The 24,864-nt window shown below is 38.8% G+C and overlaps 1 protein-coding gene across 1 annotated transcript in view; it reads left to right on the top strand.

Moving 5' to 3' along the window:
• Positions 1-2,081: 2,081 nt before the first annotated feature.
• Positions 2,082-24,864, top strand: part of LOC126481958 (E3 ubiquitin-protein ligase MYCBP2-like) — a gene marked incomplete at its 5' end in the record, with an annotated part of 333,248 nt that continues 310,465 nt past the window's right edge. Inside the window, 5 exons of the mRNA XM_050105921.1 lie at positions 2,082-2,327; positions 3,884-4,069; positions 4,176-4,352; positions 13,411-13,617; positions 23,157-23,368. Coding sequence (XP_049961878.1) covers positions 2,082-2,327; positions 3,884-4,069; positions 4,176-4,352; positions 13,411-13,617; positions 23,157-23,368 — 1,028 coding nt within the window. The remainder of the gene's footprint in view (positions 2,328-3,883; positions 4,070-4,175; positions 4,353-13,410; positions 13,618-23,156; positions 23,369-24,864) is intronic.

The following is a 24,864-nucleotide window of genomic DNA, read 5'->3' as shown; positions in this document are numbered from 1 at the left end:
GTTCCAAAAAATTTATATGTTTTTTAATGGTAATGGATTTTTCTAACATTCATGTCAAAACATTTTTGGGGTGGTTTGGTTATAATCAATAAAACATACAAATTGATGTTTTTACCGAGAGAGACAACGGGACAGTCTAGTTTGTTGTCAGTAATGATTATTGTTTTAAATATTAATAGTGTATTTAAATATCAGTAATAATCTCAGAGTCTTCACAGATGATGCTGTTATCTATAGTGAAGTACTGTCTGAAAAAATCAGCGCAAATATTTAGTCAGATCTAGGTAGGATTTCAGAATGGTGCAAAATCTGTCAACTTGCTTTAAAAATTCAGAATTGTAAAACTGGACACTTTGCAAAACGAAAAAATGTAGTGTGTATTGACTATAATATCAATGAGTCACAGTTGTAATTGTTCAGATTGTACAATTACCTGGCTGTAACACTGCATTCCTGGCTAAGAGAAGTCAACAGGTATCAAATATAAATCTTAATTTGAGGAAGAAATGTCTAAAAATGTACATTTGGACCACAGCATTGTATAGTAGTGGAACATGGACTGTGGGAAAACTGGAAGACAAGAGAATCAAAGCATTTGAGATATGGCCCTACAGATGAATGTTGAAAATTAGGTGGACTGATAAGGTAAGGAATGAGGTTCTGCACAGAATCGGAGAGGAAGGGAATACGTGGAAAGCACTGACAAGGAGAAGGGACATGATGATAGGACATCTGTTAAGACATCGGGGAATGACTTGCATTGTACTAGAGGGAGCTGTAGAGGACAAAAACTGTAGAGGAAGACAGAGATTGGAATACAACCAGCAAATAATAAATAATTGAGGACATAGAATGCAAGTGCTACTCTGATATGAAGAAGGTGGCACAGGAGAGGAATTCATGGCAGGCTGCATCAAACCAGTCAGAAGACTGATGCTCAGTCTGCTAAGGAGATTACTTACAGATCACTTGTACAGCCATCCTAGAATACTGCTCAAGTTTATAAGATCCATACCAAATAGGACTAACAGGAAATATTAATGTATACACGGAAGTGCAGCACAAATGGTGACAGATTTCTTTGACCCATGGGAGTCTGTCTTAGAGATGCCGAAGAAATTGAACTGGGAGACTCTTAAAGATAGACGTAAACTATCCCAAGAAAGCCTACATATGAAGCTCTTAGAACTGGCTTTAAATGGCGACGTAGGAAATTACTAAATCCTCCTGGATATTGCTACCATAGGAATTGTGAGGATAGGATTAGATTAATTACAGCATGTGAAGAGGCATTTAAATATTCATTCCTCCCACACTCCACATGTGAGTGAAATGGGAAGCACCCTGATAACTCATAGAATGGGTTGTCCTGTCTACTATGCACTTCACAGTGGTTTTCAGAGTGGAGCTGTAGATATAATGTAACAAATTTCGATGGCTGGTGGTTGTTAATTGTTACGATGATTGTGACTTCCAGTTCGAAAAAGAGTGAGAATGGCAACAAAGAGAGAAATTCTCAATCTCATTGCCATGAAAAAAAAAATATTACAATAACAATGTCACAGCAATAAAGCTTTTTTTGATACATTGGTCTGTATTTAAGAAATGAATTTTCACTGTTAAAAATGCGAGAATTATCCAGAAAGAAAAGATATAAAGCACAGATAATATTTTGGAATGACTATATTATCCACATGATATTTACATGATCACTACATATGTCTGTACATTTTGATACATGTGCACTGAAGCAACTAGACAGTACTATGCATTGCAGTTGATTTGTCTGTTTAGGTGTTATTTGTGTTGTCTTGCTGATCAGAGATCTGCTGTGTTAGAGGCTACAATTTTAGGAACTGCTATGCATGATAGTGCTATTTATCTAGCCAAGATGATGGAATAGTTGTATGTTTACAAGTGAAAAGAAAAAATAATAACAGACTGCTCATTGAATAGTTGAGATATTTTTAAGTCTGTCAGTTTCCTGGCTTTTTCGCTTATTTAAAATAATTTCACCAGGTGATGGATTAATGTAATAATTTGCGATATAAAATTTCTGTCTTTTGTTGCTTTTTTAATTAAACCGTATTCTACCATGTTTCAGCTGCCACTCCAATGAACGACTCTTTCTGAAGGACTTAGTACAGTGCACCCCTGGTTCAAGTGGTGGTCGCCTGTCACGTTGGCTGCAGCCGGAATCATATGTAGATCCAGCACGGTGTGAGGTTCTGTATAGTCGGGATGACATGCGTTGTGGCTGGCCAGCAATTGTTACTGTACTGACCCGTGACCAATACGGGGATTTAGTGCATGTTCCAAATCTTAGGGTATGTACATAATATTGTAACAGTTTCAGCAAAAATTTGTTGCAGTTCTTTAAATTGCTGAAGTCTTACTTAGTGTCCAGAAACGACAGTGTTCATGTGTGTGTGTGTGTGTGTGTGTGTAAGTGTGTGTGTGTGTGTGTGTGTGTGTGTTGTGTGTGTGTGTTTTTTTTCTACTTCTGAATGTGCGTGTGTGTGTGTGTGTGTGTGTGTGTGTGTGTGTGTGCGTGCGTGCGTCTGTGTGTGTGTTTTTTCTACTTCTGAAGAAGGGCTTAGCATTTGTCTGTGATTCAACACCTCCTCTTTGTAATGAGAAGCACCCTTTCCATATTGTTGTTATTCCATCCTAGATTTTCCATTTCTGTAATTCATATTTTTTGCAGTCTCACATTTGACATGCCAGCTATAGCTATCCACTATCCATCAACCCATTTTAATTGTGTGTGTTTAGGATAATTTGACAATACTGTTTATTTCTTTCTACCTTGCTCCACATCTATAGCAGCCAATATCCTAAATATACTGTCAGACACATTAAGAAGTTTGTTTACTGTATTAACTACTTTTCCAAATCTCCCTTCTCTTGGTAAGAGTTTCCCAGCCATTTATTTCCACTCTGTTTTCCCTGTTTTATCTTTCCGCTTAATTTGTAACAGTCTTCCACTGCACCACATTCCAAGTGATCATCTTCCTTGTCATCAACATTGCCCATGTTCTGCAAACAGAAAATTCTTCCTCTGTGTTTTCATCCAGTCCTGTGTCTAGAATGCTGGTATTCTCTCTTCTGTTAATCTTCGTGGTTTCATCTTTATTTTGTTCTTCTTCCTTAACTTGAATTTTGTTCTCAACTACCTATTCATTTCATTTAACATTTATTATAAGTCCTCTTTATTTTCCACCAGAAGGACTTACGTGCTAATGTTAGTGTTAGTATGTGCATACTTTGCTCTTTTAATAGTCCCAGATTTTCTTCTTGTTCTTCTGTTGCTTCTTCTGCATACACAAAAACATTGATGATCAACTCCAATTTGCATTACACATTTTTAGTGTGAACTAGTCATACTGGTTCTTAATTTTTATTATTGCATTTGGATTTTATAGTTGCTGTGATTTACTCACCTCTCATTGTACTTATCTCCAGTCTCTTAAGCCTTTCAAGCATTTTATTCAACTTTACTTTATTTGAGGCATTTTATAAGTGAAATGAATATGAAATTGAATATATTCTGGTTGAATATGAATGAATAAAGCATGTACTGATGAAGTGCAGATGGGACAGTTTTTTCAGAATTAGTCAGAAATATTCTGCATAGTTTGAGTATCCTGTCACAGTCCACTTATATATCTGTCAACTTATATATCACCTTATATATCTGTGTATATAGCTGCCGTGTATATAGCTGCCAGGTGAAATCATTTACCCTAGGAACTGTTCATAGAAAGAAATCTGTTGTTGAGCCATTGCATGTGCTCTGTATGACAATATTTGCTGTGTTGTAAGAAACTTGTTAACATATTGGTATTGTTATTTACATTTATCTCAACACATTTCTCTGTAGGTTGAGGTGAAAGCAGTTCCTATTGACAAAAAAGAACTAGGAAGCAGTGACCAGGGACGCAAAATGCGTCGAATAAGTCAACCTGATGCACTAACGTTTGGTGGTCATGCACATCCAACCCTTGATGTACCCTATGAGGTGACAGTGAAAGATAAGATGTGCTACTATGCCATCAGTCTGATGAAGGTACTTTCAATGTCTTGTGTTTGGTGTGAGTGTAGTAGACACATTAACAAATGAAATACCTGTCTTTATGTATGTTTCATTCTACTTTGTGTAACTCTCTGTACAGGCATATGAAAATTACTCATTTGAAGAACTGCGGTACACATCACCTGCAGTAAAACGTTCAAGTGAGAATATGCTGGTACGGCCAAATGGTGATGGTACATATAGTGCTACTTGGACTCCAGGAAGTGTTGGTTGGTACTCAGTCCTTGTAACCATTGATGGTTATGATATGGAGGAGGTAAGGAGCACATTATGTACAAACCACTCCACTCATTAGTGTTTAGATACATGCTACTGAGTTTAAATGGTTCAAATATCCAACTTTCAGTTAAGTATTGTTGTTTAATAATCATCATAGACTCACAAAGACAATTCAGACATTTGTCAGTTGCAGCTACCTAGACAGTAATGAAATAAATCTAAGATTTCTATTGTTTGATGACTATGTTTAAATTATTTCTGGTTCTTTATGACCTAGATATTAGTGTATTTTAGATCCATGCAGCAAAGATATATAGAGCATTTCTAAATTTTGTTTACAAAGGATTATGACACCTACAGTGTGCCAAGTAGATGATTTCAGTAGAAACCCATATATGGCCTGTAACGATTTTGTGCTACAGGGACAAACATTGAAAACAATATGTTTCACTCCTCTCTATCTGCTGGGAGAATATTTCTAAGTGGGTGGACAGTTGTGGAAGTATAATTCTTTTGTAAATATACACTGAGAAGCTCAGTAGAATGATACTGCACTTAGAAGTTCATAACTCTGTATTTAATATGATTCTTCTGTGATTATTTCCTCATACCCAATATACACTCCTGGAAATTGAAATAAGAACACCGTGAATTCATTGTCCCAGGAAGGGGAAACTTTATTGACACATTCCTGGGGTCAGATACATCACATGATCACACTGACAGAACCACAGGCACATATACACAGGCAACAGAGCATGCACAATGTCGGCACTAGTACAGTGTATATCCACCTTTCGCAGCAATACAGGCTGCTATTCTCCCATGGAGACGATCGTAGAGATGCTGGATGTAGTCCTGTGGAACGGCTTGCCATGCCATTTCCACCTGGCGCCTCAGTTGGACCAGCGTTCGTGCTGGACGTGCAGACTGCGTGAGACGACGCTTCATCCAGTCCCAAACATGCTCAATGGGGGACAGATCCGGAGATCTTGCTGGCCAGGGTAGTTGACTTACACCTTCTAGAGCACGTTGGGTGGCACGGGATACATGCGGACGTGCATTGTCCTGTTGGAACAGCAAGTTCCCTTGCCGGTCTAGGAATGGTAGAACGATGGGTTCGATGATGGTTTGGATGTACCGTGCACTATTCAGTGTCCCCTCGACGATCACCAGTGGTGTACGGCCAGTGTAGGAGATCGCTCCCCACACCATGATGCCGGGTGTTGGCCCTGTGTGCCTCGGTCGTATGCAGTCCTGATTGTGGCGCTCACCTGCACGGCGCCAAACACTCATACGACCATCATTGGCACCAAGGCAGAAGCGACTCTCATCGCTGAAGACGACACGTCTCCATTCGTCCCTCCATTCACGCCTGTCGCAACACCACTGGAGGCGGGCTGCACGATGTTGGGGCGTGAACGGAAGACGGCCTAACGGTGTGCGGGACCGTAGCCCAGCTTCATGGAGACGGTTGCGAATGGTCCTCGCCGATACCCCAGGAGCAACAGTGTCCCTAATTTGCTGGGAAGTGGCGGTGCGGTCCCCTACGGCACTGTGTAGGATCCTACGGTCTTGGCGTGCATCCGTGCGTCGCTGCGGTCCGGTCCCAGGTCGACGGGCACGTGCACCTTCCGCCGACCACTGGCGACAACATCGATGTACTGTGGAGACCTCAAGCCCCACGTGTTGAGCAATTTGGCGGTACGTCCACCCGGCCTCCCGCATGCCCACTATACGCCCTCACTCAAAGTCCGTCAACTGCACATACAGTTCACGTCCACGCTGTCGCGGCATGCTGCCAGTGTTAAAGACTGCGATGGAGCTCCGTATGCCACGGCAAACTGGCTGACACTGACGGCGGCGGTGCACAAATGCTGCGCAGCTAGCGCCATTCGACGGCCAACACCGCGGTTCCTGGTGTGTCCGCTGTGCCGTGCGTGTGATCATTGCTTGTACAGCCCTTTCGCAGTGTCCGGAGCAAGTATGGTGGGTCTGACACACCGGTGTCAATGTGTTCTTTTTTCCATTTCCAGGAGTGTATGAAGTTTAAAACAGTAATTTTGTATATAATACGTCATGAATCTTTTGCCCCAGGCCTCCGTTCTGTGGAGAAACATTTTCTGCAGTTTAAATGTAACTTAAAACCATCCATCTATTTTTCCAATTTTTTTACCTTTCCATTATTTCATATATTTTTGACTGCATTCATTGTGGGTGTGGTTCATACCCATACAGAGGATGGGTTCTCTCATGTTCCACTGTCTTTCTTTCCTCATTCACAGTTATTTCTCTTCAAACAGGTAGTGGTGCTATTCCTGTGAGGTGGTAAAACTATTCAACTGGAGTGGATTTCAAACAACCTGTTAGATTCTGTATGTGTCATTGAGAGCTATGTCCACCTGTTAAGCATATGTTGAATCATACCAAACATGACGTGCATACACTGTGATAGAATAGCACAGTGTCGTCGCAGAAGTTTATATTGTTTCAGGTTGACTATACCCACTGTGGTGCAACCAGTTTCTGTAGGAGATTGTTGCTGGTGGAAACTTTTGACCTTCAGTTCATGCAGTGCTTCTAGAAGCAAGAGATCTAGCAAGTGTCATTCCAAGATATTTTGAAGTCTGACAGTGTTCTAATTTAACACCTGACCACACTATTTTTAATTTGCAACTAGGCTCCCAGTTTCTCAAATGAAAAGCACTAACTTGTGTCTTTGAGAGATTTGGTTTGAGATGGTTTGTGTTGTAGTATCTGGAAAGATGTTTGAAGGCATTTGTGAAAGGCATTTGTGAGGATGTCCTCCAGTGATTCAAAATCTTTGCTCTGTGTGGCTAGAGCAAGGTCATTGGCATACAATAAGCTCCTGCTGCTGGGTGCTATGCATTGGTCATTTATGTATGTATTGAACAGAGCTGGAGTCAGCACACTTCCCTGTGGGAGGTTATTTTTCTGTAATCGCCAACAGCTTCGTTGTTCTTGGAAGTCAATGATGAACCTGCAATTCTGCAAAAGAGTGGAACAAGTCTAGTTAAACTGAAACCTGTGGTCATGTTGTAGACTCTGGCTGATAGCAGCTGGTGATTGACTGTCATAAGATGCTGATAAACTCAAAAATCTCTACATGTATAGCAGTTCTTTCTCTCCCGTCCAGTGCTTGCTGTCTGCCCCACCTGGACCCCTCCCAAACCATGCGGGCACATCTGCATCGCCTGGTAAGGCTTGTGCTAGTAGAACAGGCAGCACAGTAAGTGTGTGGAGCCCAAGAAACAGCTGTGATCAACTGAGACCCCACCCCTACCACTCAACTTCCTGAAATATCAGTCACAAAGTAATTTTAACCAGAGTATAGTCACACTAGAGTCCCACTGTGAATGCTGCTGTCAGGCACAGGATGAGTTAATTGCTGTTTGTAAGCAGCAAGAAATTGCCCTGTCAACTGTCAACCTAGTGAAAACTGCTGGAAATTGGTGTGTTGTGTGAGCAACTGAGAAACATGGGCCATAGATACTTCAAGTACTATCCTCTCCTGTTGATACTGTCTCTGCTACAGGACATAAAGGGTATATTACCATTCATCCACTTGAGTGTGAGTGACATGTCCTGTATCATAGAGGTAAGAACCAGTGAGAACTTGAGGTTTTACTCCCATTACCCTAACCAACAAGTTTGAGGTACCACCTTCCACTGACTGATTCTTGGCAAGTGAAATATATGACAATTAAAGGGCCTTTTCTGGAAGTGGCAACAAGGGTCGGGAAGGATCACAGTGATCACTCAGCATGTAAGCCTGGAGGCCTTGTTAGAGAGGCTGTTCCGGGAACCATTGAAGGGGACCGGGTGCAGTTAACTGAGTATTGTGGCACACATTGGAACAAACAGCGCCTGTCTCCTGGGCTCTGATATTGTACTTGGATCATTCTAGCAATTGGCAGAGAAGGCTGAGAAGACCCAACTTACTCATGTAGTTTTAACATAGCTCACAATCTGCTGCATTGTCCACAGTACTATTTGTAGCCCTCTGGTTCTGAGTTGAGTAGAAGGCTTGAAACAAATACATAGAAGGTTCTGTGAAGTGCTAGGCTGTGATTCTGAGACTTGCATCATAGGGCTAAGGACTGGAAGTGCCCTCTAAATGGCTTGGGTGTGCGCTACACATCAGAGGATGCTACCTTGGCGGTTTGTGTGTTTGGGCCACAATCAAAGATTTTTTGGGCTGGGTGAGTCTTCATTCAATCCAGATAATTGTAGTTGTAGGAGATAAAATTTTTTGAAACATAATTCTTGAAAATAACAGCAGTTGCAAAAAGCAGCAGTTGTTCTTCATGCCATCCTACAGTGGTTCATGCTCAATGGCACCATCTCCAGCAGTCAGTGTGGAGTGACGGTCTGAGGATGATCAAACACTAATCAAAACCAGTCAACTTTATTAAAATGAAAATTGTTGTATGCAATCTGAACTGTTTTTTATAATATAAAAATTTAATAATTGTAGGAGACACCAAAGTCTCATTGCAAGAAATACGTTCCACAGTTGAGAGTATTAAGATCCTAGTGATCAACTACGGAAGCATTTGCAGCGAGCTGCCAGAGTTTGAAATGCCCCTAAAAAGTGCTGGACCTCACATAATGCTAGGCCAGAAAGCTGTCTAGAACCCAGTACTGATATCAGTGAGACTTTTGTGGGAAATTTAAGCATACAAGTATTTTGAAAGGGTAAGCTAATTGGAAGTGGAGGTGGTGGAAACTCAAATTCATCGAGATGGAATTGGAAGCTGCATGCGAGATTGTTTGGGCAATGAGCGGTAGGCATAAAATTATAATTGAATTGCACAATCAGACACCAGACTCATTCCTAGATGTACCTGCAAGGCTTAAAAGAAAACCTCAGTTCACTAGCATGTATACACCCAAATTCTACTGTCATCATCAGACTAAACTTAAATTGTACAACAATTACTGGGATACTCACACTTTTGTAAGTGGTGGGTATGACGAAACACCCTTCGAAACAGTATTAATACCTTCTCAGAAAGCTACCTAGAACAGATAGTTCAGAAGACAACTCATGGTGGAAGTATATTGGATCAAATTGTAACAAATAGAAGTGACCTCTTTGTGGACGCCCATGTTGTAACTGGTATCTGTGGCCATGAGGCAGTTGTAGCAACAGTGACTACCACAGTACAAAGAGCAACTAAAACAAGTAGTAAGGTTTATAGTTTAGCAAACTAGATTTAACTCTAAACAGAAACAGGTTTATAAGAATAGTTGACCATACTCCGTATAGATATGTATGTAGTAGGAATATAATAGAGGGAAACATTCCACGTGGGAAAAATATATCTGAAAACACAGATGATGTGACTTACCGAACAAAAGTGCTGGCAGGTCGATAGACACACAAACAAACACAAACATACACATGATATTCAAGCTTTCGCAACAAACTGTTGCCTCATCAGGAAAGAGGGAAGGAGAGAGAAAGACGAAAGGATGTGGGTTTTAAGGGAGAGGGTAAGGAGTCATTCCAATCCCAGGAGCGGAAAGACTTACCTTAGGGGGAAAAAAGGGGTATACACTCGCGCGCACACACACACACATATCTATATATCCATCCGTATGTGCGGATGGATATATGTGTGTGTGCGAGTGTATACCCCTTTTTTCTCCTCAAGGTAAGTCTTTCCGCTCCCGGGATTGGAATGATTCCTTACCCTCTCCCTTAAAACCCACATCCTTTCGTCTTTCCCTCTCCTTCCCTCTTTCCTGATGAGGCAACAGTTTGTTGCGAAAGTTTGAATTTCATGTGTTTGTTTGTGTGTCTATCGACCTGCCAGCACTTTCGTTCGGTAAGTCACATCATCTTGTGTTTTTAGATATATGTATGTAGTAGAATAGTTAATAGTGGGAGGGATCCTCCATGATATAAAATGACTCTCAAGAAACTTCTAAAGAAAAAGAGACTACTGCGTAATAGGTGTAAAACAAAACATAGCGTTAAAGATAGATACACTGAATGGCACACATTTGGCTGTCAAGCAGAAAGACTTTAATGACTACAGTAGTATAATATTATCAGAAGAACTCTCACAAAACTGAAAGAAATTCTGGTCATATGTATAGGCTATTAGTGACACCAAAGTTAGTGTCCTGGTGCTCACAGATGATACAGGAACTGAAATCAAAGTAACAAAAGAAAAAAGAGAAATGCTAAACTCTCATTTTCAGATGTTCCTTTACAAAAGAAAATCCATGAGTATGGTTGCAATATAATTCTAGCACCACTGCATAAGTCGAGTGATAGAGATATTAGTGTCAGTGCCATTGAGATGCAGTTGTCTTAATGAAGTTCTGTCTGACGAAAGCTGCAAATATATTCAGTTACATCTTGACAACATTTCAAAGTATTGGAAGGATTGGTAACTTGCTTTAAATGCTCAGAAATGTAAAACTGTGCACTTCATAAAATGAAAAAAATATAGTGCCCTATCAGTGAGTTATAAATGGACTCAGTTACCTCATAAAAATATCTGGATGTAGCAGTTTACAGGACTATGAAATAGAGCAGTGACATTGACTCATACACAAGTAAAACAGATGGCAGACTTTGGTTCATTGGTAGAATATTAGGGAAATGCAATCAGACTACAAAGGAGATTGCTTATAAAACACTTGTGTGACCCATTTAGGATATTGCTCCAAGTGTGCGATAAACTTATTAAATAGAAGTAACAGGGGATACTGAACATATACAGAAAAGACAGCACAAATGGTCACAGGTTTATTTGACCCATGGGAGATCATCACGGAGGTGCTGAAGAAACTGTACTTGCAGATGCTTGAAGATACCGGTAGACACAAATTATCCCATGAAAATCTACTTACAAAGTTGCAAGAACTAACTTTAAGTGAGGGATGTAGGAATATACCACACCCTCTACATGTAGGTACTAGGGAGATCAAGAAGACAAGATTAGAATAATTACAGCTCACCCAGAGGCATTAAGCAATCATTTTTCCACATTTCACATGTGAATGGACTATGAACAACCCTAATAACTGATAAATGGGAAGTACCCTCTGCCTGCATTTCACAGTGGTTTGCAGAATATATATGTAGCTGTAGATGCAAATGACTACCTGTGTGTATAAACATTATTATTTAATAACAGCACTTTCATGTGTTTCTGCTGGCCTGTCAAACATTGGAATTCAAAATTAATGTGGCACGCAGCAATTAATTTTTGTACATTTTGTAAGGGGACTGGTTGTACGCTTTGTGTTCCCACATTGATGACATATTTCCAGTGCCAGTTCACATGGGGCCCACAGCAAATTGAAAGTACATACAGAAAAAAATGCACTCTCCTATGTAGTACCACACAGTAAGTTGCTCTCTAAGCTGCTGCTTGGAAACGGGCAGAGAGCGAGCAGTTTTAATATTGGGAGCTGCAACTTCTCCAGTTAGGGTCTCACAATTTGATTTGAAAAATATTACTTCTACAATTCATTCTTTGATGTAGTTCTGTTCAGAGTATATCTGAATAGCAACAGAATCAAAATGAAGTTAGCCTTGAAACTGTGATTGAATAATTCAAAAAGCTTTCATTTCCTGTTATAGAACTTGCACAATTGGTCATGCTGTGTAGTTTATAAACAGTCACAAAATTTTAACACTGGATACCAGAAAACTTGATTTTACATTTTTTTTATGAAAAAAAACTGCTCAGGCTCTTGAAGTTGAATATTTTTATTTTGGTATTGCTAACATTTATTGTTTCACAAACATTGGTACAATCTGTAGCTGGAACACATCCACAAGTCACAATCCTGTTGATATGAGCAGACTGATCCCAGCTAACTAGATACTGAAGAGAATCTAGGCAGAAAATCAAAATCCAAACTCACTATGAGTAAATGAGTCAATAGTGCAGTAGAAACCTGTATCAGAAATAAAATATGTCATTCTTTGACCTCATGCATGCTGCAGGTCAAAAATAAAAGAAAATGTTGTATAAGAATAGTCGTTAGAAGATTTCAGACAGAGTATGTGCTGCGTTTAGGTTGACAACAAGTCAAGCAGGCCAGCAAGTATCTGAAGTATTCTGCAGTTGTGAAGAGAGGGAACTGATGGCTGCTTGTGCTGGTGTTATATACTGATATTGGTGAGAGAAGCAGACCGCTCCATACATAGCTGGCTGAAGGAATGGTGGTCACATTGTGGTTGGTGCAGGCCTGACTTCTTGATGATACACATCTTCAGTTGTTATTGCAGCTCTCATTCAGTAGGGGCATCAATAGAATTGCCAGACGTTTGAAAACTCTCTTTATGAGTTGAATTTATTGTTTTCTCTTTGTCTCTGTTTCTTCTCTAAGAATCAATGATTTACTTAATGTTGATGGTTGTTGCAACTTCCCTTCACAAGAGATAGAAATTGTTTTGATGTTCAAGCACAACATGCATGTGCGAGCGTGTGTGCACGCGTGACACACACACACATACACACACACACTTTTTGATCCACAATGAATATAGAGAGGGCCGGTTCGGGAACATTCCCCCCGCTGCTCTGACCCCCCATTCCCCCTCCCCGTATACTTTCACCTCTGTCAGAGTTCACTACTCATATGTGCTGTTTACAAATTTTGCACTTGCATGCTCCTAGTGCCCCTCTCCACATGGTGTCCCAAGCAGCTGCTAGTAATTGTGATTCGTCTTGTATAAAAATCTTACAGTCGTGGTACCTCCTCTCAGTTTTGCACCCCAAGCAGCAGCTTTTGTCACTTGGGTCTTATTAAACTGGCCCTGGATATAGGATATCTTGAATGTAATTTGTAGACACCATTAACACTGATATTCCAACTTATAAAAATTCTCCACTGGTTTTTAAATAAAAAAATGGTACAATGACATCAAATCAATTATAGAATTAAAGCAAAAGGTCCGTCCTCAGATCAGTGTGTAAAAATTTTAAATTTAAAAGATGTCAGGCTAAACTGAAAAAAAAAAAATAGATATCTGATTTTATAAAGGTAATGCTAATATCTCTGATAACTGTATTTACATTTACTTTTTTTTATTGCTGCAGGCATATAAAGTTGAAGTCAAGGAACCACCTCAGGGCATGACACCACCAACACAGAGTGTAGTGAAAAAGGCACCACATCAGCCCAGCCGACTCAGGAAATTTGTTGCTAAAAATAGTGCTGGGCTGCGAATCCGTGCTCATCCTTCTCTACAGAGTGAGCAAATTGGTGTGGTGCACGTAAATGGAACTATTGCTTTTGTGGATGAGGTAATGGATTTGAAATTAGGGTGGCAAGCACCAAACTAGTATAAAATACTCTTGTCGTAACTCTTACTCCTTTAGTCTGGACTTCTTTAGTAAATTACTTCTGTAGTAATATACTCTTTTAGTAACTGTTGGAGAGCTCAATTTCTATTTACTTTTTTAGTTTAACTAAAGTAGTAACGCCTTTTTACTGAAGAAGTGAGTCATTTCTGCACACTGCTGGCACGTGCATTACGTTCCCTCTTGGAAAATATTGATTGTCGGCAGACATTATTGCATCACATTTTGCGTAATTTATGTTCATTGCTATAATTTTAGAAGCTAGAAAGGATTATTAAATTGAATTATTAAAATCGGAAAATCTACTTGCTGTTGTACTAATTAATGATAAGATCTGTGTATTATGAAAAAGAAACATCCTATTCATGGATGAATTCATTGTTAACCCTGCCATCTACAGCTACCAACATTCATTGTTGGTTGGCAACAGGTATTAATTTAAGCAACAATTTGAGATAGTAGCTAGTAATATCATGGAGGTAGCCAAGAAACATTCAAAAAACGTACCAGAAAATGAAAGAGAGCGTTTTGTTGAAATAATGAAAAAGTACATAACTACTATTGAATCTGATAAGCACTATGTCAACTTGCTAAAAAGAAAAAGGATTCTTGGGAAAAAATACATGTGGAATACAATACAGAAACTTACACAAAGTTCAAATGAGCAGCTTAAAGTAACTTAAAATGAAAGCTACATATAATCAAGAACAATTTCAAACTGGCAGTGGAGTAGTTGAGACGAAGATCTATGATATAAGCCAAATGGTTGTTGATATGGTCCAACAAGTTTTTGGGGTGTAGCTGGAGTTAACAACAATGACACATCTGAAGATAATGTGATACTTTCAAGCAACTTCGATGATGGTAAGTGCTCTGAAGGTAGCGATGAAACTGCTGAAGATGGAACTTTATCCTATAGTCGTGCACCTCGGCCTGCATTCTCTGGTGGGAGCTTATCAGAAGATGCGCCCAGAAAAAGAAGGTGAGAACATGTGTAGTGAAGAACTGAGAACTGTTGAAAAAAGCAGATGATCTCCAATCCTTAAAAATGCGTTTAATACAAGAGAAATACAATGCAAAAATGTTATTAATCAAAAGACAAAGAGAAGTCAGGGAATAAGAGCATAACCTTAAAATGGAAATTACGGATAAGTTCAAGAGCATAAATGGAGCAAACTCTAGGTTCCAGCTTATCAGCCAATGTGCTCGAGAAATTTGGGTTTTCTGAATGAATAAGAAAAAACAAATATATATAAAACATCTTTTATTTCTAGCTATTTTTTCAAATGATTAATATGTTCTTGTTTCTTGTATGGCATAATATTTGTGTTTATTATTTTAGAATTGGTACTAATTTTTGTTAATACCACATTGTAATGTTTATCTTAATTTGCAATATTATAAAAGAAGTCTTTTTTATTTTAATTTGTTTTTTACAAGTAATTGAAACATTGTATGACTGTGTGCACTTAATTATGAAATAAAATGAGAATGTTAATGCCCTAGCAAAAAAATAAGAAAGAAAGAAAGAAAAAAAGAACATAACTAATTACACATAAATAAAATGAGTCAGTTTTCACTGCAGTAGTAAAAAATAAATAAATAAATAAAATCTGATTGCTTATTTATTCATTTAAGAAGAAAAAGTCTTTACACTAACTTCTAATTTTCTAGCAAATTAGGTATAATTTTAATTAAAGTAATTAAATATAATAGACCTTCTGACAGCCTGGTCTGCAGCATCTGCTTCTGGCTGAAATGCATATTGTTCAATGTCATTCACATCCATGGCATCAGGGTGAAACACATCTCTAATTTCTATTTCAGAGTTGTGTAGAACTGTAGCACTCACAGTAACATTCCCAAACTTGTTTGGTTTAATTCGCATTGTTTTAGTGAGAATTTGGAAATGTTTCTTCCAAACGCTGAACGCTCTCTCTATCACACATCTGGTAGCAATGTGGGCTCAATTGTAGCGCCGCTTGGCTCCTGTGTGTGCTCGGAACACAGGCGTCATAAGGTGTTTGGAGAGAGCATATCCACTATCTCCAACAAGCAACCCATTATATTGTCCATTTTCAAATTCTGCAGCAACTCTACTATTGTCCCAAATAAATATACCATGCGTGGAACATGGCCAATGGCTTACCATGTTCTAAATCTTCATATTGGCATCACAGATGATTTGTGTATTGATGGAAAAGAAATTCTTGTGATTTCTGTATAGTTCTGCTTGTGCTCCAGGACAAAGTATGAGTATATGTACACAATCTGTGGCCCCTATGACATTTGGGAATCCACCAGTTTGATAGAAATCCCTTTTGTTCTTTGATATATTTTCTTGGCTCTGTGGCATGGACACATACAGTGGCTTTAGGGCAATTAAACTGTTTGACACACTGTTAAAAGTTCTTCCAGCAGTAGTAGTACGATCCTGTTATGATTTGATAAGTACCTGTGTGAAAGACAGTTCACAAAGAAGTTGCAGCCTAGGAGACAAAGCACAGTTCCTGTCAGAATTATGCTGCAGTAACAGCTCCAGCATACCAAGCAGCAACTCAAAAGATTCCTTACAAAACCCAAACCACTCTTTAAAATCACTGTCGCTATACATCACAAATGGGTCTCTTCCATCTGTTACAACCCTCATTCTTAGGATGTTCACCTCTTCCTCCGTCTACATATTTTCTTCGTGGTCCAGGTAATCCATAGAATTTGACACAAAACACAGAACTCAAAGATCGCACCTTACTCTCTTACTTTACTCCTACTACTGTCTAGGAGTAAATTTTGGCCTTATTTCCTCCTTAAGTTACTAATGGAGTAGTGTACTCTTTCATGGTGCTCTCCTCCAGCAATGAAGTTAATAAATTTACTTTGGAAGTAAATGAAAAATTTACTCCTGGAGTAATTTACTCTTTTAGTTCAGTATTGTCAACTGGAAATTGCTGATTTCCGTCTCTCTTAGTAACTTATTACTTTAGTTTCACTTACTCCTGGTTGGTGCTTGACACCCTTAGAATTACTATTCAACGCTTTCATGAGGCCAATTATTATAGTCATTTCAATAGCACTGTACACTGTGTCAATCCGCCGGCCAGAGTGGCCGAGCGGTTCTAGGTGCTACAGTCTGGAACCGTGCGACCGCTATGGTCGCAGGTTCGAATCCTGCCTCGGGCATTGATGTATGTGATGTCCTTAAGTTAGTTAGGCTTAAGTAGTTCTAAGTTCTAGGGGACTAATGACCTCAGCAGTTAAGTCCCATAGTGCTCAGAGCCATTTGAACCATTTTTTGTGCCCTTCTAAATTTGTTTTTGTGTGTAGCAGCTGAAAATTATTGATAGTGATAGTTATGAAGTGAAAATGCTGCTCAAGAGCAGGTATTGCATCATGAATACCAACTGTTAAAACAATAATGTACAAATGGAAAGTAAAATTTCAATATTCAATCTAAAGGATCAAAACAAGCAAGGTATGAGAAGAGATAAATAAGATTTAAGGGATATATAGTGCTATTTTGCCAACACACTTCCCATGGCTCTGTCTTAGATAACCCTGTAGGCAAGATTCTCAAAAAATGAAGTAATTTAGACTCACGGCCAATCAAATTAGACACACCTACCTATTGTTGTTAGCATCCTCTTTCACCCTGCTGACAGTGGTAACAGCGAATGTTGTGGTCTCCATGAGAAACCGAAAGCATTGAGAAACTTATCATGATCCATGATGGCTTAACCATTGCACACGACTCATGGATATTGGGAATATCCATGTGTGAGGCAGATACATTGCCCGTAGGATGATAGTAGCAAACAAATGAGTGCACATAATTGAACAGGAGGGTCATGTATTACTTGTTGGCAAGGGATAATGCTAGATGACTTAACCTGTGTAAGTATCCCTTTTGTGACTGAACAGTGCTCTGCTGCAAAGCAGGAATCATTGCCTCATAAGGTTTTTAATGCTTATAACCTGTCATCAGCATGTGCTGACATATACTGGAACTCATCAGTTGGGGTGATTTACTTCCAAGTTTCAAAAGTCCAACACTTGTTTTCCTGTGCCTTTGCTAATTTCTGTGCTCTGTAATGTGTGGTAAACAGAGGTACTGTATATGAGATGACTTCTGTACATCTGCCTTTAAACTAGCCTTCACCTCTCAATGATGTGAAGATTCACCAGGAACGATGTGATCTAGATTGCACGTTAAACTGTAGATCGCTTTTTCCAGTTAGGATTACTGGGCTGGGTTAGGGACATGCAAGTCACTGAAGTGAGAATGTGGTTCTGGATCGTATCTGCTGACTTGTTTTTGTTGTTCAGCACAGAATTTGCTGCTTTGTTCTCTGTTCTTTGTACAGTCTTCAATCAATGAGGGCAACCCCTGTCATCAGTACACTGTTGCTGATGGTAGTTAACTGTGGTTGTGACACCTTTCCCTGTCTCAAGATACTCATGATACATTCTTGGTATAGTGGTCTATTGAAAGCCCAGTGGCTGCACTGCATCATGTATGGAATATTCCATGCATTTGTCACTTGCAGTCTGGCCACATTCAATTCTATCTTGTCCATCCTATTTTTGACTATTATTTTGTGGCCAGTAAAATACCTAACAACATTCCTGTCAGTCACAAAACCATTCCATATGCCATTGTAACAGGCATTGTAACAGGAGTGCTCTCTCTCTCTCTCTCTCTCTCTCTCTCTCTCTCTCTCTCTCTCTCTCTCACACACACACACACACACACACGCGAGTCTAAGTACAGTATTAAGTTGATCATGATGGTGAGGAATATGAACTAGGTTTTAGTATCGGATATCTACTTATAGAAGAAGACATATATTTTGTATTGTGAAGGTTGTGTACATAAATAATAGTATGGGTTAAAAAGGCAACAGTAAGGGCCATAAGTTTGTAAAATGAGAGCATTAAAGGCGTAGTATTAGTTACACAGTTCTGCAACATATGTCGTGGATGTATGTTACAAGGTGTACAACTTTGCTTCCACTGTTTTTTCCCCAACATTTGAGGCTTTAATGGAACAAATTGGTTACACATGTATCATTCAACGTATTTTCCATCGTTGGCCATTAATTTCTTCCATCTTTTGGTCAGTGTACGAATCCCGCATCGAAAAAATTGTTCATCTTTTGAAGCAGTCCATGAATTGATCCAATTTGTGACTTCTTCATGAGATTGGAAGTGTTGGTCAGCCAGGCCATGTGCCATTGATCTAAACAGGTGATAGTCAGAGGGAGCAATGTTTAGAGAATACGTTGGGTGGGGTAGGACTTCCCATTTCAACGTTTCCAAGTATGTTTTGACCTTTTTTGAAATGTGGGGTCGAGCGTTGTCGTGCTGCAAAATCAATTTATCATGCCTCTCGCTGTAGTGTGGTCGTTTGTCTTTTAATGCTCTGCTCAGACGCATTAATTGTGTTCGATAATGAACATCTGTGATTGTTTCACTTGGTTTTAACACCTCATAGTACTTAACGCCGAGCTGGTCCCACCATATGCAGAGCATGCTCTTTAAGCTGTGAATATTTGGTTTGGTCATCGACATAGAAGTGTGGCCGGAATATCCCCATGATTTTTTGCATTTAGGGTTATCGTAATGAACCCATTTTTTGCCCCCAGTCACAATGTGATGTGTAAATCCCTCCCGTTTTCACCTCTGAAGCAACTGTTCACAAACACACAAACGCCGTTCAATGTCTCTTGGTGTCAACTCACACGGGACCCAAGTACCTTCTTTCTGAATCATGCCTATAGCCTTGAGACATTTTGAAATGGCTTACTGTGTCACTCCCACTAATCATGCCAATTCTTCTTGAGTTTGACGCGAGTCTTCAATCAGCAATGTCTCCAATTCTGCATCTTTGAAAACATTCTCTCTTCCACTACTATGCCGGTCTATGATGTTAAAATCACCGTTTTTGAAGCTTTGAAACCACTCACGACATATACTTTCACTAGTAGCACCTTACCATATGTACTTGAGAGCATTTGATGAAACTCAGCCGCTAGTTTCTTCATATTGAAACAAAACAGTAGCATCTCCTGCAAATGAGGAGAATTAGGCTCGTAAACTGACATTTTCAATCAAGAACAATTTTATGATGCAGACACCAATTGACTAATGTTTGAATGAGGTTATGTTAACTGAGGTCCAAGCTAACTGCCTGACGTCTGCGATCTGTTTCTTTTGACAGCTACTTACCATTGCCGCCACCTATCAGCAAAGTTATATACCTTGTAATAACATTGCATGCCTATTGTCTCTGGCCACAACAGCCGGAGGCAGTGGTCTTGTGTGCATGAGTTGTGCTTGTGTGAATGTATGTCTGTATTTTCTGTTTCGTAAGAAGATGTTTGGACTGAATAGCAGTCTTTTAGTTGAGCGTACCTGCGACCCCGATTTTCCTCTGTATGGTGGGTAGCAATCTGTCCTTTTCATAATGTTGTGTTCATTACATCCTGGACTTTCCATTATTAGATGCATGAAGCAAGGTGGCAGATAGTAGTCCAATGTTATTATATCATGTCCACGTTAGTTTCCACGTTAGTTTATTTAAGACATTAGCAGAATAAACAAATTGAATGGTCAGGTATATTTGTTTGGTAACTGCATAGAATTCGGAACTGTGAATGCTGATTTTGTGCCTCAGACAGATCTATATTTTCTCTATCATTCATAGTGTAGATACTGTAACAGCCTAATGAGTATATGAAAGCAGGTTTCATTATTTGGATAGAAAAAGACTGTCACATACTCTCAGGACTTGCCTGCTACCCTTAGCTCTGTAGCTGTGAGACTGCCGTTGAGAAGAAATATGCTGTAAGACCCACTTCCTATCACTCAAGCACTGGATTTATGTTTGGAAAGAGAGATAATAAAATCTGTCATCAGCAAATTTACAGATTAAATTTCTATAATTTTTCTGAATTGCTTCCAGTAAATGGTGTGATGGTTCCTTGGAACAAACAGTAGCAGCCTATTTTCTTTCTTATTCTTTTCTATCTGACCTAGTGCTCCACCTGTATTAAGGCCTTGCCGTGCATAAGCTCCCTCTTTTATTGTGCACACTTATCCTCTTGACTCTAGACAGCAGAAGCAGAACTCTGTAGGTTGGTATCAAGAACTAAAATTTTAGCAATTTTATTCTGCTTTCTAGGCTCTTATTTAGGAGAGTTGTGTTTTGAATCACCTTTGTGCCAATCCATTTCCTTTTTTCCATATATCTACTAAATCATTTCTGACAGATGATGGGACATTTCCTTAAACAAGGCCAGATTCAGTTTCATTCCCTATCCTTCTCCAAGTCAGCTAGCACATCTTTTCCAATGACCTTGTGATGATGGGACTTTAAGATTCAACCTCTGTTTTTGAGTCGTCATTCTTCTTTTACATGTATGTGGATCCTAACAGACCTTGAGTTAGGCTGTACAAACTGGTTTACTTGTCAATAAACATTTAACCTTCTGCAGAAACTGTGCCTCACCTCTGCCTCAGTGCCCAGAGTCTCCACCTGTTGGTGCCCTCATTTTACACACTTTTTTCCTATCATTTATCATTTCACTCATTCACTTTCATTCCATTTATTTTTCTTCTTTTCAGTTAGCTATTCTTTATCATATGTAATTTAAAAAAGCCTCTTATTTACCTCTCTTTCTGTTTCATCTCTCACACCACTACACCATGGAAGAGACAGTACATCTTGGATTGTCTCTATGTTTACTGAACATGTCGGTGCTTTTATACCTTTTTGTGTATTATTATAACAGTAATAATTTTGTGTGGCTGAAGTTCTTGGTGCAGCTCTTAGAAGTGTATGCCACTCCAGTGACTTGCATGTCCCTAACCCAGCCCAGTAATCCTACCTGGGAAAAGGGATCTACAGTTTAACATGGAATCTACATCACATGTCATTCCTGGTGAATCTTCACCTTATTGAGAGGTGAAAGCTAGTTTAAAGGCTAGCACTAGACCATCATGCCCAACTGTGTATTATTAACAGCTGTGTTTAGTCTTGTTTATCAGTACTGCTCTGCCCTAGCAATGTTCAGTTCATCTATCATTATTGTCATTAGAATCCTTCCTCTCTTTTGTAATTATTATGCTGTCATAACTTAGCAGACTCAGTGATTATGGCTTCATGTGCTATCCATCTAAATTTTTGTACTTTTGGTTATTTCCTTTTATTCTATTAAAGAAAAAGCTTTGTAAGATCATGACCAATTGTCAACCCTCTTTGTTCACCCAAGGTAATGGTGAATGTCTAATGAGATCTGTCAGAAGAGCATTAAACTTAAACTGTAATGAGTTAGGAACTACAAGGGAGTGCCGAAAAATAATGCCTCCAGATTTTTAATGTGAAAACTCTTACAGCTTTTTAAATAAAACAAGCTTTATGAACTTCCTGCTTCTTTCTTCTTTGTGTCTACATATTTATTTCTCAACATAGTCTCTTTGGCAAACATAGTCACCTTGGCAACAAATACATTTCTCCCAGTGAGAGACAAGTTTGTTGAGAGAGCCAGTGTAGAATATTTGACTTTGTTGATGGAGCCACAACCTCACCTCTACTTGCTCCACTTCATCACCATCAAATTCTTTAAGTTTTGCGAACAGATGATCATTGAATGGGGTCATTTCAGGACTGTATGGAGGATGACTGATGACAGTGAACTCAACGTGCTAGATTGTTGGAGATGTCACAGCACTCGTGTGTGGTCTGGCGGTCTTGTGCTGGAGAGGGTGCTCTATATGTGGACGATTAGAAACTTGATTACATCATGCTGCTTCTTACACACTGATATAGTTGCGTTACACCCCCCTCCGTAAGTTATGTGCTACAATTCAGAGCTGCCTAGTGAAAGTGGGTTGCCATTGGCGTCAGCAAAATGGGAAAGTCGACCAAGTAATATGTACGACAGGTAATACCTGAACCGATATTGAGAACAGAATGAAAAATTTGGAGGCATTACTTTTACGCCCTTGTATTTTATTACGAAGACAACAGATTATTTACCAAAACCAGTCAAAATTTACTCTATTAATATCTTATATCATACATTATGTTCTGATAAGTGGCCTGTATAACATCTGGATTGGTCTTTTGCTTTTTAGTGTTAGCATGATATTTTAATAATCTGCACTACAGTTGTAAAACCTGAACATTCCAACATTTCAATTGAAGTTAAATTCTTGTACTCTTGTCAGAACATTACAGAAACATTGCTCGTGCAAACACCTACATGGTTGCTATAGAACACATCCTGAAAATGAAACATTCTCATCCTTTCATTCATTTATTGTGTTCATTTCTAAATATTCTTATCAGTTGTTTAAGTAGATTCTTTCTACTGCATTAAAAGAAGGAAATGTGAATTATGATGCCGATGTAGACTTTAATGATGACAATGTAATTTTTCACATGGAAAACTAATCAAACTATGTTGCACCTTTTTATTTAGATCCATAATGATGATGGTGTATGGCTTCGCCTAAGTCAAGATACAGTCCAGCAGTACTGTAGCCATGGGCATGGTGAGGCGTGGTGCCTTCAGTACAACCAGCACCTAGGGAAGACATTACTTCTCCCTGTTGAGGAGCCTAAATCCATTCTTGACCAAGTTTTTAAAGAAACAATAATGAGGAAGTTGCCAGATGCTGCACCAAAGGAAATGTAAATGTTTTTATTTTCCTAGTTTTTCTTTGTGTGGTATCTATTATAAACTTTCCTAAAGTTTTATTTGTTCTTCTAGTATGTTTTAAATTTGCAACTATCTCAAGTTATAATAACTCTCCAGTTTGCTATTATTTTACTGTGCCTGATTATTTTACATTTGTGTGCTTCTTTGCAGTGAAAGAAGCACTCTATTTGGAACAGTTAGATATGTGTTGAGCTCTTGTTTATGACTTTGTCACTGTCTGTAGTTTTCTGTGCAATATTCTTAACGCTGTGGCACATAGTGTCCACTACAGTGGACAGCTGTTAATGGTCGCTTCTTTGGCATTTTCAATCTGCCCTGAAGCTGCAAATGCACACAGTTCACTGCAGTCGGCACTTCCTACTGGTGTTGTCCTGCATGCATTTGCAGCCTCATGACTGATTGAAAATGCTATATAATTGACCATTATAAGTTGTCCACTGCAGTGAAATTCATGCACCACAGGGATAAGTCATACTGGGTGATGCAGACACTTTTCCTGACAATGTGTCGTAACCAATTTAGTTCTTAGTCTTATCATTGTAAATACTCATAGATACACACTTTTATATGAAAACCACAATTAGTGATTGATGTGATTATTAAATGTTTGAAAATGTCTCCAAATTCATTGGTATTCATATTCAAGAATATCTCAAATGACCTTCTGTATCACATTTCTAAATGCAGACTGTCATAAAGCCTGTAACTACCAAAAATCATATGCAACAGTATTAGGATTGAAACTGCTACATATTATGCTTGTGAACAATTTTTGTTGAAATTCTCCTCAGAGTATAACAACTTAAGAAAAAAAAAAGAAAATTATAAAACCAATGAAAAATGGAAGCAGCAAGCAACAACACAAACTTTTTTTTAAAGAGCTAAAATATCCACACTTTCCTAACATTAAAAAAATGCCTGGGGTGATATCCTACTTGCTGCAAAACTGGTTCTACTCAATCTCACAATACCTCACACATGAAAATGTGTTACTCAATTGTGCATTTGTGTGAGCAAATTGTAAATGAATAGCAAGCATTGAACCATCTGCTACTACAAAAGATTTTAGGATATGTGTTGTAATTTGTTTTAAAAACATGAAGATTCATTTTATGTTGAACTTCTTCTTCGCAATATGTGTAGCAATACAGGAATTAATTTAAACTGACTAATAAGTAAAAAAATAACTTGATGTTTAGTCCTTGTTTGTTTGTAACAGTAGCTGCATGACAGTCTTCTGAGATTCAGATTAATTACAGAATTTAAAGAAATTTAATAGGTGGGGATTTTTTATGTGCTGCAATTTGTTATTGTCTAGAGTAATATCAAATTGGTTTTTGTTATTGAAAAGTATTTCAGAGACTAAAAATCATGATAGATGGAGAGAAACCTGTCATAACTAATATTATAGAGAAAAATCACCATTTCATTCTGCTTCAAAAGCAGTTCTGTCAAAGAAAATCTGTGA

The sequence above is a fragment of the Schistocerca serialis genome, chromosome 5, assembly GCF_023864345.2.
Source record: "Schistocerca serialis cubense isolate TAMUIC-IGC-003099 chromosome 5, iqSchSeri2.2, whole genome shotgun sequence".
NCBI classification, from domain to species: Eukaryota; Metazoa; Arthropoda; class Insecta; order Orthoptera; family Acrididae; genus Schistocerca; species Schistocerca serialis.
This window is presented reverse-complemented; position numbering and strand designations above follow the sequence as displayed.